This window comes from Agelaius phoeniceus, chromosome 1, assembly GCF_051311805.1.
Source record: "Agelaius phoeniceus isolate bAgePho1 chromosome 1, bAgePho1.hap1, whole genome shotgun sequence".
NCBI lineage: Eukaryota > Metazoa > Chordata > Aves > Passeriformes > Icteridae > Agelaius > Agelaius phoeniceus.
This window is the reverse complement of record NC_135265.1, coordinates 116,427,439-116,447,980: the sequence shown is the minus strand read 5'-3', so window position 1 is coordinate 116,447,980 and position 20,542 is coordinate 116,427,439. Positions and strand designations below refer to the sequence as shown.

The window sequence follows — 20,542 nt, the reverse complement described above, 5'->3', positions numbered from 1 at the left end:
TTTCTTCCAATAGCTGTTCTTTGAAATTGTGCCCTCATACTCATCCTTTCTGGTGATACTTTTCAGGAGCAGAATGTATTTAAATCCTTGCATTTCCAGAATTAACAAAAGCAGCACTCAGAGCAGGACTGCTGTGCTGAAGAGGGGCAGGAAGGGTGGGAGTAGTCACTGTGCTATAAATCTCCTGACTGTGGGCATGGGATGTGCAAAGACTGATCACTTTGCAAAGGAGTTGGCTGTTCTCAGAAAAGCAGAGCAGGCTTTCAGGCTGAGCCATTGCAACTGATCTCTTTAACCCTTTATTATGCTCACCTTTTCCTTTTTAGAAATACGCACATACCCACCTTCTCCCACAAAGGAGCCTACCTACTGTACAAAAACTGTAGATAAATAATAGCAATTATCCACCTTGGTGCATTACTCTGACTTTGCCTGTGGCTTTTCCTTGGATCAGATTGAGTTGGATGACTTAATGGCAGCAGGCAACAAAAGACTAACAGTTGTTTGGTGGAGTTACTAATTCAGATAACTGACAAAATGTATGCATAATTCAGTTTATAGATTAGGAAAGAAAAAAAAAATTTAAAACTTCAAATGCTTTTTTATAAATACAAAGCATATTCATACTGAGCATGTACTGTTTCTTTTTCTTTCTAGCTGAGTAAATGCATGGCACTCCCATAAGTATAAAAGTGGTATCTTTCTTCACTATGTAATTCTTAGTCTGAGTAGCAGGAAGTAAAATGAACCATTTTGTGCCAATATTAATTTTATAAATTGCATTCCCTTTTCCACAATTCCCATGAAAAAGGTATTCAGCTAGATGAACACTTGGAAAATTTTAATAGGACCCTTGAAATCTGTTTGAGTTCACCTTCTTTTAAAAAAATATTTCTAAGGGAAAAGTATCATAGATTCTTATGCCTTAGAGGCATTTTTTCCTCTATACATAATGGTGAAACTTCACTTGTATAATATATGGGTCTTGAAAATTCTTTATTAAATTGTAGATTGTGCTTAGAAGTAGGAGTTTGGGTCTTTTTGTTTGTTTTGTATGACTTTTATTGTTATTATTGACCAGTGCTCATATGATTTTCATAGCAATTTCTGTTTGTTGGCTTGTTTTTCTTTTCCAGTCTTTTCCTGGCCCAAGTCTTGAAAGTGAAGATTTTAACATACCTCCTATAACTCCTCCATCACTGCCTGACCACTCCCTGGTGCACTTGAATGAGATAGAGTCTGGGTACCACTCTCTGTGTCATCCCATGAACCACAATGGCCTCCTACCCTTCCACCCTCAAAACATGGATCTACCTGAAATTACAGTTTCCAACATGCTTGGCCAAGACGGGACACTGCTTTCCAATTCCCTCTCTGTGGTAAGCACTTTTAGTCTTTCTCTTCTGTTCTAAGTGCAAAATCATGGAAATACAGACCTCTGAAATTCTTCAAGGGGAACAACACCTGCCCCATTCAAATTTTGGAGTGCCCTGGCCTGACTCTGGGTGTTACATTGCATTCCTTGTGTCAAATCCTCCGCCCAGAAGAGGGGAGGGGGAACCTGAAAGCCAGAGTGTTGTTACCTTCTGCCACCTTGGGTAGAAGGTTATCCTTTACAGAGATGTAAATAATGACAGAACGAGGCTCAAGGCTCTGACTTCTGCTGGAGCAGGGTTTGGATCCAGATGGCTGTTGTTCTGTATTTGTCTGATGAGGCTCTTTCCATTCTCATTTGCATGTGCTGAGAGATGTACAAAAATTTAATATCTCCTTTCTTGTTTACCGCACGTTTGGAAAACAGCAAATGTTATTTCTGATTCTAGGCCAAATCTTACAGCCTTTTTACAGTTCCCAGTCCTTAGCCAGCCAGAATCCAATTGAAATGACTGGACAACTTGCTTGTAAAGTCTGTCAGATAGTCATTATGGTCATAATCTTGTGAAGCCTGATATTATAAATCACTTATTTGAATGTTAAATTGCTTGCAACAACTGCAGAGCTACTGTACACGTTACATTTTCAAGTGGGCTCTACAATTAATTAGTATACTTCTTGCATAGAAGCTCCAGACAAGATTTCACATTGATGTACAATTCTAACCCAAAGAGTTAAAAATCCCATGAAAGAGGATGGAGCCTGACATTGTGTGTATCCCAGGGCACTTCAAGCACTAGGTGGGCTAAATGGGCTGCCCAGGAGCTGCAGATCCCAATAGCCAAAGATAAGAATCTATTGTTCCTAGAGATAGAGGGTCTGGGCTTCTCACCAAAAGTTCTGAACTTAGTGACTGAGGCTGTTTAGGCTTTCCAACTTGCTAGCTCCCCACCACATTATCTAAAAAACATAAATCAGTCCTGGGAACCTGAGAGCTGACACAACACATTTGTTTGGGTAGTCAGGGATCCAGGTTCAGCTTCCATCAGACCCTCAAGGGCTCAGACCCAGGGGCCATGGTGTCTGGAAAAGACTTGGTTTACAACAAAAATCTGCTTTGTCACACAGCTTCATTGCAACTTAATTAAAATAAAGCTACCTTGATTTTGAGGAGCTCTGCATTCCCTCTGAGGATGTTCAAAAAAGCAGAGGGGCACAAGTATTGGCTTCTTATATGTTGCACAGTTGTTATTGATTTACTAGGATGTTGCACACTTTGTATTTGAGGTCAGAATCTGACCCCAGGGTTATGTTCAATAATGGGAGGAGTGGAGGAGAGGCAGATTTATATAGAGAAATAGAAATATGCTCTATGGAAAGAGCCTATATTTTCCTTGCTTGTCTGCAAAGCTGATGGCATGCATTAAAGAGCTTGAGTGAAATCTTGTGTGGGGTTCTGAGAATCAGAGCTATGAAAGGACTTGGAAAAGTAAGAGAAATGCTTGACACTCTAGTCAAGACAGGCAGTATTTCATTGAATTGACCTCTTTTGAGCCATGGTTATGGCTCAGAACTATGCATTCTTTTAAGTTGTGATGTTTCACATTAACCTTTTGCAACAAGCCCTGAACAAAGGGCCTTGAGAGTCTGTAGATCATCACAATGAATAATCGCATTGAGGGAAAATACAAAAAAGTTGAATAATATAGGTAGGCAATTTTGCTGTTGGATCTTAGTGAAGATCAGAAGAGATGAAAATCAGATGTCAAGAAAATATGTGCTGAATTTTTACAATAATTTCTGAGGACTTGTTCAATAAATAAAGCATGATCCTTGGAGTGTCATGTGCTAAGTCAGCTGTTATCCCTAACTTGCATGCCCTTTTTGCACAGGAGCACCTCTTACCTTGCAATAGTTTGAACTCAAGCTGGCTTATCTGTGCAGGGGGTGAAGCTAGAGTTCATGTTAGTACAACTGGTACAATGTTAACACCTCGATTTCATGCAGTTCAAATGCTGTTTGTCACTATTGCTTCTCTGATTTGAATTTGATAACTTGAGAGAAATTAACTTGAGGGAAGTAATTTAACTCTTCAGTGAATTCAGTGACTTCTTCAGTTAATAGAATGACCCCATTGTTCTTTTGGCTTTGCACTGATGAAGAAAAACTGGGGATTTTGTAGAGTTAATATTCTTTACTTAGTTTTGAATCTTTATAATCCAGAACATTTAACCTTTTTTTCAATATGACTCTTTTCTTGTGGTATTACTCATCTCCAAGTTTCCTTTTTACTATCTCATCAAACTCTGATCCATTTAGCAAGTTCTTGTCTAAATCACTCCTATATTGCCTCATATAGAACATAATTTATAAGTTTCTCCAACCCATCTAAACCCTTGGTTCCATATAATTTCTAGTATATCAAGTACCATTTAGTGTACTTGGAAAACATGTGTGTCACTTCATTTTTCAGGGCACTAATGGGTATTTTTAGAAAAAATATTCTTAGAAGCAAATCTGTTGGCTGTTCTCTATCCCTAATTAATTTCACATGTTCAGCAAATTTTACTTACGTTGGGACAAATTCAGCTGCATTGCAATGTGCCTCTAATAGAATTTGGTTATTTTATTTTACTTAAACATCCTTCTTTTTAGCTAGTTTTTAACCTATGTTGGTATTTTAGCAGTAATACCTTCTATTTTATCTGTGTTAGAACAAGTGAATGTTTTTCAGTTTGTGTTCTTATAGACAAAACATTACTTAATACTAGCCAAATGTGAGAAAGGAATATCAGTGAGCTCAGAAACAGTTAGAAAATAGTTCATACACTAAGTATAGTGTTTTTCTTCCATCTCAACTACCAGGTGTTTTCACATGAGGATTTCTGTGATTTTGGACAGATTGAAAATTGAGGATGTACCCTTCCTAAAACCCTTTCAAATCTCCCCCCATCAGAAGTCTCTGTTTCATACTGTGCAGTACTCCCTCCAAGCTGCAGATAAAATCCTTTTCAGTAAGGATGGCAGGATTTACCCCAATCTCTCTAAGAATTCTCCTCTGCAGAAGTGCTTAAATACACACAATAAGAGCCCACTACCAGCTCAGTGAATTCATACTAGGGATTGGCTTCTTACAGATTCTTACACTGTGGGAATTCTTTCTAAAAAAATTTTGCAGTGCTAGGAGATGAAAATTTTTCATTGCCATTGACAGTGTCTTAAATTTGGAATTAACCTTCTTTGAAGTTTTTTTGATTGATTGGACTTTCATACTGCATGCCAACTATTTAAGAAAAAAGAAATCAAACAACAAAACCACTAAAATTTTTCCTTCTCATTATTCTGCTGTCAGTTCACATATTTACTTCTATGTTTGTATATTTCTGTATTCTTAGCTGACATACAGAATATACACATGCACATTCACATTAATTTCTATCATGCTGTCACATACAGATTTCTTTAGGTGCTCATTATGTCTGGAAATCAGGGCTTCAGAAATCTACAAAATTTGTGCATAATGTAAGTCAGGGTGGTATTAACCCACAGTCCAGCCCTGTCATGGGAGCCCTTAAAATCCTCCTTCAAAATGGATATGACTTCTATTCCTGCTTCTTAATTGGATGCAATTTGATATAGATAGAAGTGGTTTTTTAATGAAAATATACTTATAGTCCTGTTAACATGTTTGCTTCTACGTAATGGAATAGGGATCCCTTCCTGGTTTCCTACCAGTTGAAGACTGTGTAGGTTGGGTTAGATCCCAGCTGGGGCTTGACCTGCCAGCCTTTTTCTGTTGATGTGAGTTTTCCTGAAATATCCCAAAGGATATTTTCAAGGACCACAAGAATTACCCTTCTAACATTTGCAAAAAATGCATGTTGTGTGAGAATTTGGATGTGTTGGATGTGTTCTAAAATGGGTTTTTCTATGTATCAATAAAATTATAGACATTCTAGCTTCTTTAGTGTATCCTATAGATAGTTGGTTTTTCTGCAAGAAACCAGGGTTAAAAACTGCAGTGCTGTTTTTACATAGTTGGAAAAAAAAACCCAACCTATTTTTGGAATGCTTTCATTTGTAATCTTGTGCTGATCTTTTTGAAAATGTGGCTCAAGATGGTATACCATAGAAAATTTACAAGAAATAAATAGAAGATTTAAATTTCTTGAAATGCTTCAAATTTCTGGGTTTTAAGTTTAAAGTGAAAAATATGTTAAAAGACAATAAAATCAGGGGCTTGATTTCCCAAATGCTCTACTTGTGCTGGCAACAAAAGCCAGCATAATGTATGTACTTAGGTTTATTGTCATTTTTAGTATACAGTCAAGGCACACTTTGAATTCAAAGGCTACTGTACAACTGTTTTGACAACCACCACATCAGTAGGTAATGTGCAGGACATATGAAACTGAAGCAAAAATGTTTCTTTAGGTCTATAGGGAGTGCAGTACATCAAGGAATTCAGATATATTAGAGCAGCATGAATTTCTAATATGTTGCTCTTATGGAAAAGACCACTGGCATATTGAATAATGCTGCTTTCAAAGCAGAGCAGAAAATGTGATTACAGACAATTTCAATGCTGTTTTTAAAATAAATATTTTTGAAATCTTGAGGTGTTTTATTTCATGTAATGCATAAAATATGTAACAGTGTGCTAGAGCTAAAGATCTTCTAGGTCACGGAAGAGTAGATGATGTCAGCTATAATTATTCAAATGTGGAATAATAGAAGCATTAGTTTAAAATAAAATGCATGTCACAAAGGCCCATGTCCTTATATAAAAAAAAAAGCAATAAAAAGCTGCTTTTTTTTTTGCACGCTTAGACAGAAGAATAAAGGCAATGAATAATTATTTAACATTATGCCCCAATTCATCAAAGCCTGAGCAATTACATTATACTTTTTCATTAATTATATTTTTAGATCTGCAACCCATGAGAGATTAATATCTTAAACAAAATGTGGCATTGTGTAACAAGGAAGAAAGCAGACAGCTATTTTTTATTTTTTGCCATTTTTAATCTCAGGTAGAATGAAGTTAGTATTTCATATTCACAGTACAGTTGCTAATAAATGCAATAAAGGAGACTGTTGTTGTATCTGGGATGCATTTAAGAGATTTTGTTTTACTGGTTTCATACATGTTAGTTTAAATTCAGTATTCATGACTCATCTTGGGGCTGACCTATACAGCTGATTCTTTTTTCTTGCACCTTTAAGTGTCAGTGGAAACTACTGAGTCAAACAGAAATTCATTATTTCTGATAAACAAGATGAATGACTTTCATAACAAAAAAAAAGAGATTTGTGTCTCCTAACCTAAGTGTTGAGATTTGAATCATATTTGGATACTTTTTTCTAGCATGTATTGCATGCCAGTGGTAGCAGATTCATTTTGTCTCTGGTGAATACTTCCCATTTGTGCCTCATTACCAGTCTTTGGTCTTCAGTTTACATCAAAATTTACTGTTATGCTACACAGACCTGCTGCTACCCCAAATTTTATTGCAGTGAGTTATTGCCATCAGAACCACCAAATCATAAAGCTAAGGTCATGGAACATCTTGTGTTAAAGTTGCTTGGTGTTTTTTTTCTTATTAAGCAACTTTGTATTCTTCTTTTCCCTAAGAAAAAGAAGCAAAAAACCCAAAACAACAACTACAACAACAACAAAAAACAATTATAAAAAAGTAACACCATATTTTCTGAGCAGGGTTTTTTTTCTTTACTGAAATAAACCTTGCATGGAAAAAGGTTACAATAGTTAATGTATGTTTTGTCAAACACCCTGATCAGCTCATGTCCATCAGCATAACCCTTATTGTCTCTACTAGAATTATGACTACTTATTCCATCAAGGACTCTGAGACATAATTTTTATCTTTCCTTTCTTCTGATGTCTGCTCTATTCTTTTGTCATCAGACAACAGAAAGGATATGTACAGGAGCTGATTAAGATGTTATTCTATCAAGGTTTCATAAATACCTGAATATTGCATATCTGCTACTACAAGGCTCTTTACTGTGCTACAAGAAACTTTTGATGTCAGAAATTACAGCTGTATAAAATCAGAGTGAAACAAAGCATGCATTTTTAGCAGTGATAGAGATATGCCATTTAGCTGTAGTGTACTGTGGCAGGTGGCTGATTCTCTGTGCCTCAGGATTAAATTCAGGTGGGATAACTCTCAAAAAAGATGTCCTCTATCTGGGACTGGACTTACAGACCCCACACTACAGCAGCAGGACCAGAACCTTCCCATGGGTCACCTTGTCCCTGGGGCCTTCTCAGCAAAAAACATCGGTCCATGCATTCACAGAAGAGGCAACATTGCTGGTACCACCTCCGCTGGCAGCACCTCTGCGGCTTTTGCCTCCCAAGAGAAACATCAGCAGAGTAAAGGAGAGCACTCTGTGGATGCAGGCCTCTGATGGACCCCACCTTCTTCAGGTCAACTAGGACAAGAATTCCTGTGAAAGTATTTGTGGAGCATTTTTTTTTTTTGACCCTTCAGTAGTGTCTGGTAAAGTCATGCTCTCAGTCTCTAAGGGCTTGCCTTAAAGATAGATCAAGTAAATATTTGCACATAACTGTTGCAAAATATTTGTACACCAATGATCTGAACTCTTTTTAGAATAATTCCAGGTCTCATTTTTAAAATTGAAAATGAAGCTGTTGATTTACTGTCAGTTGGGAAACACAGCATCCTGCTCATTTGAGTGTGGTTTTTGAGAATCCATGGGGCTCACATATTTCACAAACTCAAGTCAGAAAACAACTTCAGTATAATTTAAAGAAGAAACAAGGTGTCATGTATCTTATTTTTGAAAACACCCTTCGATAGAAAATACTTTGGTGGCCTTTTTCACAGTGGTTACGCATTGTCTGATAGGAATCTATTTGCTACATATAAAAAGTAAGAAAAATAAGTTTAGTTGTAGTAATTTTTTACTTGGACTTTAACCAGATAGACACAGGCTAAGACAAGATGAATGTGGTGCAGAGAGAAAGACTTCAGTTGTGGGTGGTAGATTATACAACACCTCACATGTGAAGTACTCACAGGAGTGATTAATGCATAAGCAGCATCATAGCTGCAAGTGTCAAACAAAACAGATAATAGAGTATGCAAATAGAGGAAACATAGCTCTCAGAAAATGTCAGAAATTCAGGGGCTTCAGCAGCAGAGATTGTTGACTTTAATCTGCTGCTTTTAACATTGCATGTAGTTGTCGAGAACAGCATGATAATGAAATGTTTCTGAAGACTCACACTTTGGCAAAAAAAAAATCTTAGTGATCTTAAGTCCTGGATATGGAATAGAAGTGAAATGTCTTTCTCAAAAACTGTGAACATACTTCTATGAAGACAAAAAGGAAGGAGAAGCCCACAGTGCAGATGAAAGGGAGGGCTTTGTGCATCAGGTGGAGTAGCCTCTATTTCCACCTGTTTAATAATTTAAATACATGAATTTGCATTCTTTGAAACTCAAAAGCAGCTGAGAAGACTGCACATCCCTCATGGATTTGAGCTGCATTCACCATCTCATCCTGTTTTGTTCAGTACTAGAAAGGTGTGTGGACAAAAGCAGCGCCACTACAGAGTGTTCTGTCTTAACTCTAGGTGCCACATGCATGCTGGAAATTCAGCTGTCACCTGCTAGAGTATGAATTCTTCTTAAATCTTATATATAAAGTCATAGATGTTTAGCAAATTTTTTTCTTCATTTTGAGGGAAAAAGCCCATTCTTGACTTTCCAAGTTGAAGGAATTTAAATGGTCCAATTAATAATCTCAGGGGGGTTTTATCTGTTTTTGTGGTTTTTACAGAGTTTTAAGTATCATTGTTTGAGTTTACCAGTGACTTTTTACATGAGGAATGGAAGAAAAATATTCTATATGGTTGTGTTTTGAGATTTGAAGAAATAATCAGAAGTGAAAAATAACTCATTTGTTATTTTTATCCCTTCTTCTTTCACAAGGCAATTAAGAAATGCTAAAAGTGTAAAGATGTCTACTCTTCCCTAGTCCTTTTGATAACATAAAGATTAATTTTAGATGGATGTTTGCCTCTCTGTTCCCCCTTCCACCTCCTCTTCATTTGTACAAAGCCTGTTCTATGTAAATGCCTCTTTGGGATTGCCTGTGGGCAGTGTGTAAAATCTTTAACCTCCACTGCTCCTGTGATGCTGTACTTCAGGCACATGCATGTGACCCAGGATCTTTGTAGTCTCACTCACACACCTTTGAACTGCACTTCTGGCACATTGCACATGCTGTTGCCTCTGTATTTGTACACTAAAGATACGAAAATGAATTTCCTTAATTCATTTTCTGTGCATATCATGGATGGATGCAGTCAGAAAAAAGGACTTAAGGTATAGGGTGGCAGCAAGAAGCATTATGGAGTGGGGAACACCTCTAAGGCATGCTTGTGCATATCTTTCAGCTACAAAATCTCCACAATGAATGCTTTTCATCTAAAGTGAACAAAGAAATTTCACTTTATCTTACATATTATCAGGATGTATCCAAAATTCCTCTTTCAACCAACATGCAGGGACATAAAAGAGTGGAAGGAGATCTTATAGGTCATGATGGGCACTCTGTGTGCCTGCCCTGACCCAGAGCTGAAGTGGACTGCAGTGCTCAGAGTGCATACTGGCATACACATCTATACCTGGATACCCTATATACATACATATGAACATCTATATGTCTGTATGTACCTCACTGTTGATCACTGAAGCCCTCTGCTGGAATGGGAGTGCAGCAGACAGGATGTAGCATCTGCAACATCCCCCTTCTCCCCAGATTGTGGATCCATGTTGTTGCTTAACAGAGACTGAAACTAGAGCCAAATTATTGAACTAGATTCAACAGATTTAATTAATGTACTGCACATGGCTGCATTATACAATATTTTTACCAAATTCCTGAGTTATAAGTGAGGTTACAGTGCCTGAAAGTAACTTTGATAATCGGTACTTTTGCTAATTGAGTTAATGAAGGAAGTAGCCTAGTTGCTAAAGTGAGACATGGCATACCTAATGGGTAACAAAATGAAGATGAAACAACTTCCTATCACATCTTCAAAATTCTGCTTCCAGACAGTAACGACATTGGGTTATAGGTACCTTAACTTCATCCTTACAAAAATGATCTAAACAGAAAAAAACCTTTAAACTAGATATGCTGGTCTCTTAACCAAAAAAAGGCCTGCTCATGGAGTATTTACAGGATCAGGCCCTTGTTGAGAATGCAATGCTTTTTTATTTGGAGATGCAACTTCCTTCTAATACATTTTAAGATTACTTTCATTCACACATAAAGAATTTCAGAGATTAACTCAGTAACTAAGCTTTAGTTTCCAAGACATGCCTCAATACTCAAGTGTGGAATCTCATTTTAATGAATTTTATGATGCTCCCTTTCCTTATGTGGGAGCATAAAAACTATTTAGTGCAATAGGCTTGGTCCTTATCTGGTTATCCTTATCTGCAGTTTTAGATAGTATACAATGTAAAATAACTTTTAATAACAATAAATTTTAATAACAAAACAACTGACAGCATTTGAAAAATAATGCCAAAAGCACTCTGCTCTTCTGAAGCACCTTTCTTCTGCCTTGGAGTGCTTTGCAGTCACTAATTAGCTGAGAAGGTAGTTTACTCCTAACAGTGCGAGTAGATGTTCACAATATCAGTCCCTCCTATCTGTCAAGTACTATACTGTAGGAGAGAAAACCACTTACTTTATTTTAAAGCTAGCAAAATTTAATTCACCATATACAAAGACAAATGAATCCCAAATTGAAAAAGAAAGGTCTTAAAGGAGGAGGATGAAAATGACTATGTAGGGGGACATGTAATAATGAAAGTGTTACCAGGAGCTAATTTCATGTTTGATGCTCAGTAACACAAAGGTGGTTAGCAGTGTGGTGAGAGTCAGCTTTCAATATTAGAACTAGCAGATGTCCTCACATGTAATAAAAGCAGGACTTAACTGCCATGTGCTGCACGTCTAATATAACGTTTTTACAGTGACTGCATATTATGGTAGCTGAGACTTTTAAGCTCTCAAGCAACCTGGAAGTGATACAGCAACCTTATTTAAGAGACATGAAAAAGATGCAGGCACTGCTTTGCTTGTCCTTGAAATGCAGTCAGCTCTGGGGAGAAGTGAGGTATCTGTTTAACCACAGAGTGTGATGCTCCACTGCCCCAGATCTCCAGTCCAAGCCCTTACAGGCCGGTTCCATAGCACATGTGTTTCTTCTCACTTGTCATCAGCTTTTTGAATGCAGGGAGAGGAAAACTCAAAACAGGGGAGTTCTCTGCCCCGGGCCTGGCCTATGTAATTTTAATTGTGGCTGGCACTGTTGCACTGATTTCATCATTTGTGACCTCTGCCTCTGAAGTACATTTTAGGAGCTCTGTGGCTGACTGAAAACCTCAGTGGGATTTTTAGAAATATTCTGGCTTAATGTTGATCCTGTCCTACTCTGGCTATCCCAGAGTTTCAAAAGAAATAAAACTGGCTCTATAACAGATGCTTTCATTTCTTTATAAATTGTGGGGATTTAGATTTCACATTATGTAAGAAGGTGTGTCAACAAAATTGTTTGTCAATAATGATCCACACTCATAATGCCATCATAATTCTGAAATATTTTTCTTGTAACATGTGGAAAATCAGTGCAAGGTGCAACAAGACTGAAGAGAAAAATCATGATCTAATGTCTTGTTTGGAAACCATTTTTATTGTTTTGATTATTATATAATTAAAGACAATATAGGAAAGCTGTGCAACAGAAAAAAGTCACATGAGTAACCTGACCTCTTAGATCCTGGCTCAGTGCAGCCATAATATTGTGTAACTTACCAAATCACCTAAATTGGTCCAGAGGGAACTGTAAGGTCCCTCATTTAATGTAGTTGAAGGTAGGATTTTAAAAGGTCATCTCACTGAGAGCAGGATACTCCATAGGTTTGTCATTTCTGACAGATCTAACTTATTTTTCAGAGAATTCATCTAGACTCCTCATGCAAGCTCTGGATAGAGGTTCTCACCCTTAAAAAATCACCATACATAATATCCAGCAGGCAGTGGAGGTTAATAAGGATCATTTAATATTTTCAATAGTCTGTTATTTATTTTTAAGGTGTGATTTTTTAGATATATTTATATTTATATTTATATTTATATTTATATTTATATTTATATTTATATTTATATTTATATTTATATTTATATTTATTTAAGAATGTATGATAGGTAATAGATGTTGATGGAACAGCTAGGAAATAAATAATCAAGAAGATGTATATTAACTCAGACTGTTTTGGTTCATAGATGGCTTGACCATTTAAGAAACAGTAGAAAAATAATCAGCTTTCCCCAAGTCTTATTAGCATATAATCATGATCCAGACTGTATTAGCCCATGAACTACACTGAGCAAAATAACTCTTCTTGAAGGTTCAGCTATAGTGTTGTTTTATGAAATTGTTTATGTGCACATTTTAAATATTTTATTTATTTATCATCATTCATTACTTAGAAAGGTAGGCTGAAGGAGTAGATGTTTATGATACCTAAGGAATGTCACTGCAAGTAATGGGATAAAAATAAACAATGGGTGAAGGGAAAAAACCCTTTTAATGGCATCAGAATAGTCTGCCAGGTAGTGTTAAAGCAGTGGAACATGTACGTATGGGAAAATCCTGCACTGCCTGAGAGATGGGTTGGATGATTTAATAGCCCTTTCTCTGAGATGTAATTTCTGTAACTGGTTGATACATACACTGGTGTTCAGATATTTGGACTTGTTTGTCTGGCAAATTGTTTCTTGTGAAAGGTTATAAATTACTATAAATAGACTTTGCAGAAGATGAGCTACATGATATTCTTGGAAAGAGTTTTTCAGCTCATATCCAAACGTTAATGCCAAAGCAGAAAAAACCCAATAGAGTCCTAATCCCATGGCTTTGCTTGAGCACAGTGCTAGGACAGTGCACTGCCATAAATAATATTTACATTGAATAGAGTTTTCTGTATTCTAACAGCAATTTAGGATCGAAAGGATGAAACAGAGAAACAAGTGTTATTTACTTAGAAGAATTTTTTCCTTCTGAATTTGTGACAAAGATTTCACTGCTAAGGATGGAGGAAAGGACAGGGAAAGAATGGAAAGCAAGCATTTATAAAAATGTTGATGTAGTTATAATTAGATCCATTTTTGAACCAAAAGTTTTATGCAGAAACTGACAGAAGGATACACAATAATTATAGTTTGCTGACAAGCTGAATAGAGTTTCCTTTTTTTATCTTGTGGTTTTAGGAAACCAAACTGTAAATAAATATGTAGTTTGACAGATTGTAATTGCAATCAGCAAGGCGTCTTTTCATTTAATCAGATAGTGTTATTAAAATGGGGTTACAATTAAACATTTTATAGTGTGACGTAGAACTCTATTAAAATTCTCCAGCAAACAGTAATTATCATTTGATGCTTCTGCAACCGATTTCCATTTGCAGAAAAGTTATTGGTTGTGACCTTCCAGTGGTTAGGTCTCAGTTTCCTGTTCCCTTCCTACTTTGATACATGATATTAAGTATCTCTTTTTTTTACCTCACTGTGAAGCTTAAAACATTAATTTTGTATTTTTTTATTATATTATTTTTTACCATTGTTAAAACTGCATGATACTGGCCAAAGCAGGTTTGCACCAGAGGAAATGTGGAGTTACTTAAGCATGAATGTTCTTAACTTTGGGAATTATAATTTTGATCAACTCTAACTGTGTGGAAAAACACCATTTGCTCCCACAATTTTGATAAACTACATAGAAAAATATGAAGTCATAAGTAGCTCAGCCTCTTAAGACTTTTTCAGGCTGTGACTTCTCTCTGATATTACCACCCTCTAAGAAGTAGAAAAGAGCAAGAAGAATCATTAGGAGACACAATTTTTGGGACATTTTTCAGGTGTATGTAACCCCACTAGTGAAATTCCACTCCAGAAATTATTTGGAGTGAAGGAAAGGAGAGATTTGCATTAGCAAAGAGTGAAAGTCTTTGAAAATGAGTCAGCAATGCTACTGCTCCTTTACTCTGGGGGACATTTTTGGAGGAAACATCAGTGGTTTGAGGAAAGTCAATATTTTCCTTACTGAAAAATAATCAGGCAGTGGTATAAAACATATAGTCTTGGTTTTTTTCACTAGTAGTTGAAAAAGATAAAATAAGAAGGGAAAGGGAAGAAGAGTAAGAAAAGTCAAGTATTTTCTATAAATCCATTTCCCACAAAGTATGCTTTCTTTTAGTGAAAAGTGAAGTTGTATGAATACTCAAGTAAAGGAGGAAAGGAAAGGAAAGAAATAATTTGTACTGACATACTATGCATTTGTTTTAACTTTGCATTATCTTTGAGTTGAAACCTCTTTACTCTATATTAGTTTTCCTGTTACAACTGTGTGTTGGTTTCCTCTTCTGCTTTTCAACAAGTACAATCACTGCAGAGTAAGCTGATGCAGAGTCTCTGACTCCTTACTGCATGCCCAACACTTCTCCTCTCTTCATTTGTGTGCATATATGCTTTTTCCTCCAGATCATTTTCCTGAGGAACAGCTTTCAAAAGGTTTGTCAGAGACAGAGGTCATCCACCTTCACACCATGTAGCTGAAGAATTGTATTGCCAAAACACTCAGAAATTCAGTGGTCACATAAAAATACGACAGATTAACAAAGAAATTTTAAATTCCACCTGAACCACTTCTGATAGGGTAAGCAAAAGGGTTGACTTTGCCCTTCCTTTCCAACATCAAAACAAACAGGGCCAGAAGAGTTCCCTGACTGGTCCTCTCTGGACAACACAGGATTACTGCCTGTGCAGATACAACATGAGTTTGAGGTCACCATCCTCTGCTAGATTGTAAATGATCAAGGAAGAGAACTTAAAATACTGCTTGTCACTGAGCTTTTCCAATGACAAGCCCACACATGTAAATAGAAAAGTGGCATTTAAAAGTGCATACAAAAAAAAAAAAAGTAACCAGATTCTCCCCAAGTCTGATTGTATTTTTTTCTAACATAAAGGAAGTGTATATCTGGGATTAATGTTCAAAATAAGGAAAAAATAATCCACATCTGACCTGCACATAGTGGCTTTTTTAAGAGCGCGTCACATGGCGTATATAGGTGTGAAGGAGAAGATAATCAGGATAAGAAATGCAGGCTGATCCCAAAGAAACAGATCCATCTTAGGGTTTTGTGGTGGCACCATCTGAGCACTCTATCTTACCTTATAGGCATCATTGGCACTATCTGAGCACTCTATCTTACCTTATAATGTCTTCACTATGTATTTGAAAAATACAGGTCTAATTGTGAAATTGTGCTCATACAGGGGCCCCCTTGCCTGGTATAAAGAGGTATTTCTCAGGAGGAGGAGAGGCCCAAACTGACAAGGTGGCAAATGTACATAATATTGAACATTTGCATTTGGCTGAAACCTGAGGTTTGCTTTAATAATTCAGAGAGAGATGCCTGGTCTAGCACACGTGTCTGTCTTTGAATGTCATGTGTTTTAAAAATATGGAAGTTGCACAGGATATGTGGTTTCTTCATCATGTTTTTTGCATTTTCTGTTGTCTGCTATATATTCACATACCACTCTGTGTTACAATCAAGCCTGTTTGATTACTTTCAATTTTTGCCACAAGATTTTGTCACTCTTGCTGAAAATTTTAAGACATTTTCCTCCAGACTCATTCTTTTTTTTCCCCCTCAGATTTATTTACTACCTTTAGAAGTAGAAAAGTCCAATTTCAATCATGTTAGAAATAGCTCATTTTAGACAAGTACGTGCTGCTCTGCTTACAAAACATATATGAGTGGAATATGCAATTACCACAACTCAGTTTCCTGCCACAGAAACATTTCAGCATTATAGCATTACAGAAATAGAATGACATGCATAATGAAAGATTTCAAGATTCACCCAAGGCATTTATTCTCTTCACCTTAATGTTCTCAGCAGTAGCAGAGTATCCATTAAAAGGTACGATGAATTATGGTTGCTTAGCAACCGCGGGGAGCTTGTAACAGCACCAAAGAATGAAATGGCTGGTTGATAAAATGAATTTTCTCTGAGCATTAGCCTGTTGAAACTGCCTTTTCTTGTGGAACATAAAGTGCATTTATTTGTCTCATGCATTTTTTATTAGAAAATTATTTGAGTTCCAGAGACTTGAATCATTTTGCTACAGGAGATATTTGATTTTAATGTGTTGTACTAAAATAAGTAATAAAAGACATTTTCTTCAAAGTAAAGACACCAAGGAAACCTAGGTAGCTCCTTTTGAAGTTGGGAATAGAATCTTATATAAGGTATGTCATTACTCATTTCTAATTAAGAATTGTATTAGCTAGGACTTAAACTTCAATTTTACCTTTGAGAGAAAGTTTGAGACAGTTGGCCAATATGCAGTGACAAAAAGGAGAGGTTTGGAACTGATCTCATGGATTCATCAGGAGTGAAGTAAGTTTTCTTCTCTCTTCCCAGACGGTATGGTTGTCATGTCTCAGAGAAGGTCAGAAGCGGTTGCGCATTCATATCTAGCATTCACTACTTATTTCTGTGCTAAAAATGTGCTCACCATAGGCTTCCATCCAACGGTGAGGAGATGCTTCACTTTCCCCTGAGACTCTCTGGGCATTCAACAGCAGTCAGAGTTGGATGAGCATTTTTGGCAGAAAAGGGTTTTGTTGGAAAATGCCGGAGCAGTGAAACCAGAGTTGAGACAAGGAGAAACTATCAGCTGCATTTAATCTTTTACTGTTAATATTTTCTGAGAATCAAGTCTGCATGGTCAGGACATGAGATGAGGGAGATCAAAAGAGAGTGAGACCTTCCCATTCTAAAATACCCAGAACATCTGACTGGATATATGAGATCAAATCTTGGGCTTCTGCACAGCGCTATTTAGACAAAGAGCTTAACCTTTTGGGTTTGTACCCCATAAGAATGCCCAAATGATTAGTTATTATCAGTTAATAGTTTAGTCTTTCCTGTGAGTCTCAAGACAATGTCATAATTCCTCTTACACGATTCAATAAAGGTCTTTCAAAAGGCTTCAGACTTATTTTACTGTTGAAAATGTTGTGTTGAAAACCTGAGTGAGAAGGGACCATAACCCTGCTCCTGCATGGTAAGCCAGTAGACTGTGGCCTGTTGAGAGCCTCCTGAGCTCTCTGTGAGTCCTTGGTGCAACATGGACTTGCTGTTGACTTCTCTGCTAACCCAAACTGTTGATTGTGTGGGTGCAGATTGCATGGTGAGTCCAGGTGGCAGCTGAGAGGAATATCTGGGAAGCCAGGGCTGTAGAGAAAGTCTTCTTGTCTTAGAAGTGTATCTTAAATTCTGGACTGAGGCTAGAGTAAGAAAGCAAATCTAAGAATCAGGATGTGATGACTCACTTATGTCTTACCTACCTGTCAGGAAAGAATCAGTGTGAGACAGCACTGAAAAAATTGAAGAGTCTTGCAGTGAGCTGCCTTGTCATGGAAATTTTCGACCTGTATTTCTGTCTCCATATGGATTCTGGTGATGCTGCTGAGAGTACTGCTATCAACTGCTCTTGGGAAAGGATGGAACTATTGCTGTTAACATGATAGCAAGTGTTGGCAGCCGAACAAAAAACAGATTTTAGTTATGTTGACAACATGGCAACATTTTTAGAGAGCATTTTTTACTGCAAATTAAATGCCCTGGGAGATACATAACTACAGACAGTAATAACCTTTTTTGGACTAAAATATAATTTCGCTCAAGTGAAAATGAAAGGAAACTGATATTAAGCAGTAAGATCTTGCCTCTTTAAAGTATGTGCTAATAATCAAACATTAAAAGTGAAACTCCGGTCATCTACAAAGGTGCAAATTAAAATTCCAGAGAGAGAGCTTGACTGATTTGTTTAACAAAGGGTTTAATACAGCAGAATCCCACTTGAACATAAAACTATTACACTCACAATAATCCTGTCTAGCTGTTGGGAGATCCAAATTAAAACTCTCACTGATATTTGCTTAAATCTCATAAATTGCACAGAATTAGAGCATATTGAAGTTGTGTATTTACTGTGATCTTACTGTCTAATGGGTTTATAACAATTTAAAATGATGACTGAAAACAAGTATTTTCCCCTCAGATGATTCAAGTAGTGTATATTTTATTCCTGTATTCTAATTTAATACCCACTTGTTTATTAACTTACTAGTGTCAACATGAAAAGGTTGTATTGAATGCAGACTAAATGTTCCATTTAAACAGATAATTTATTTTCTTATTAGTATTAAGGTGTTATAAGGAGATTATTCAGTTGAAGCTGGTGGATTAATACTACTTCTCAAGGAGATATTTTCATGCTCATTTACTGTGTTCCATTGTTTCCATTCATATGTATAGAAGAACAGATGTTTGTTTCTTTTCCACTTGTGATTCCAGTGATTTAGTAGCAATATTACTTACCGTGTTCTGTTTCACTCCTCAGTACCCTCTGGAGGATTTAATTTATGGATTTTTTTTTTTTTTTTGTATGAAAGTCAAAAATTGTATGAACACATGAAATTCATAGCAGTTTGGGAAAGGAATTGCAGTCCTACTGAACATCTCAAATGACTGGCAAGTATTACAAAATTAGAATTGGTGACCTCTTTTCTCCAGCCCAGCTGCAGGGACATATTCAAGTCTTTTAACTCAGGTGGGCAAGTAGAGGTTATAAATTTGTTCCTGTCAGTAAGATTCCCGACATTTTAGTTAGGACACATTGCAGATATTGACTTAGGAAAAAAAAGAAAATAATTCGGGAGTGATAAAGGTAAAATGTGATAAATTAGTAGCCTCAGATAGCCACTGCTTTTTCCAGGTTTTGATACTATGGTAAAAATAATCTTGGCATTCACAGTGCAGTCCTTCTTTTGTGAGACTGATCTAATAAAACAGGAATGTGCTCACACCCACCTAAGAAGTAATCATTATTCATGCTTTGTGGAAAAAGGTAGAGTTCCAGGTCTGCAGTTCTTGCTCACAGCTACATTATATAAAGAATTATATTTGTGTAATTTATAAAAATGTACAGTTGTGCCAGCTGGAGAACATATAGTAAATCCTGTCTGATGTTGCACATCAGCAAGAATTATTGAACAAGGAACTAACCACTGTTGCAGTCAAACAGTGAGCAAAGTTAAAGGAGTAGAGAAGGATTATTTTATGAAATGCCCAGACATAAACAGCACCAAAATAGGACTCAAAGTATATATTTGTGTGTGAATATAGCTGTAACCACAAAACTGTTGCCATGCTTTGACTGTGGCCCTCTTCCAAAAGAATTTGTTATATGAGAGCAACATGCCTAATGCTTTTTTTTTTGCATGAATATGATGAAATCAGGGTGTGATTTGCCCAAATGCACTGACATAACCACTGCATACATTTATGTGAATCCATCAAATGTGAAGCATGTTGCATAAGAGCACTCTATTTCTTACAGCTCCCTGAATAAATAATGTGCATAAACCTCCTCAGAAACAAAGTCAATAACAAGCTGTCTGGTTACATGTACTTTTGTATGGCTTCTGGTTAACTCAAAAGCCCCAAATATGAGATACAGAGCTCTGGAATACGGTGTGAGTTTGAGATGCTCTCTGGGGAACCTTTATCTTCATATAGGGTCTTTTTTAATATGTGACAGTTTTATATCAAGGATAATGATCTTTATATAATGAGTAATCTAAATACAGTCAAACACATCATGAGTGAACATGGTTTATTTGGTAGAACAGTTTCATAGATCAAATTTTAGATATCTTTTTAGCGGCTACATTAAAAGGGATATTTTTGCTGGTTTCTGGCATGTAATGTATCTGTCGCTTAAAGTGGAAGGCATGTCACTCTGGTTTTTCTGTTGACACATGCTGCAGTCTGTTGGGAGTGTCATAGCCAAGAAAACCACCTTGTGATATTCTTCTCACTTTACACAGACATGCCAAGAAATGCTGCTGTGCTGCATTACCAACCAGAAAACATTGGCAAATTCTGGGCAGTGACCAGATAGGCAGCTAATACATTCTTACTGTTCTCACTAGTAAGCAAAGAATCA

General features: G+C 36.6%; 1 protein-coding gene across 3 annotated transcripts in view; it reads left to right on the top strand.

The window, feature by feature from the left end:
• TOX (thymocyte selection associated high mobility group box) overlaps nucleotides 1-20,542 on the top strand; it is a 217,831-nt gene that overhangs the window by 128,250 nt on the left and 69,039 nt on the right. For all 3 annotated transcript variants that reach the window (XM_054633558.2, XM_077185864.1, XM_054633553.2), the window contains exon 3: nucleotides 1,137-1,379. In XM_054633558.2, the coding sequence (XP_054489533.1) occupies nucleotides 1,137-1,379 (243 nt within the window). The remainder of the gene's footprint in view (nucleotides 1-1,136; nucleotides 1,380-20,542) is intronic.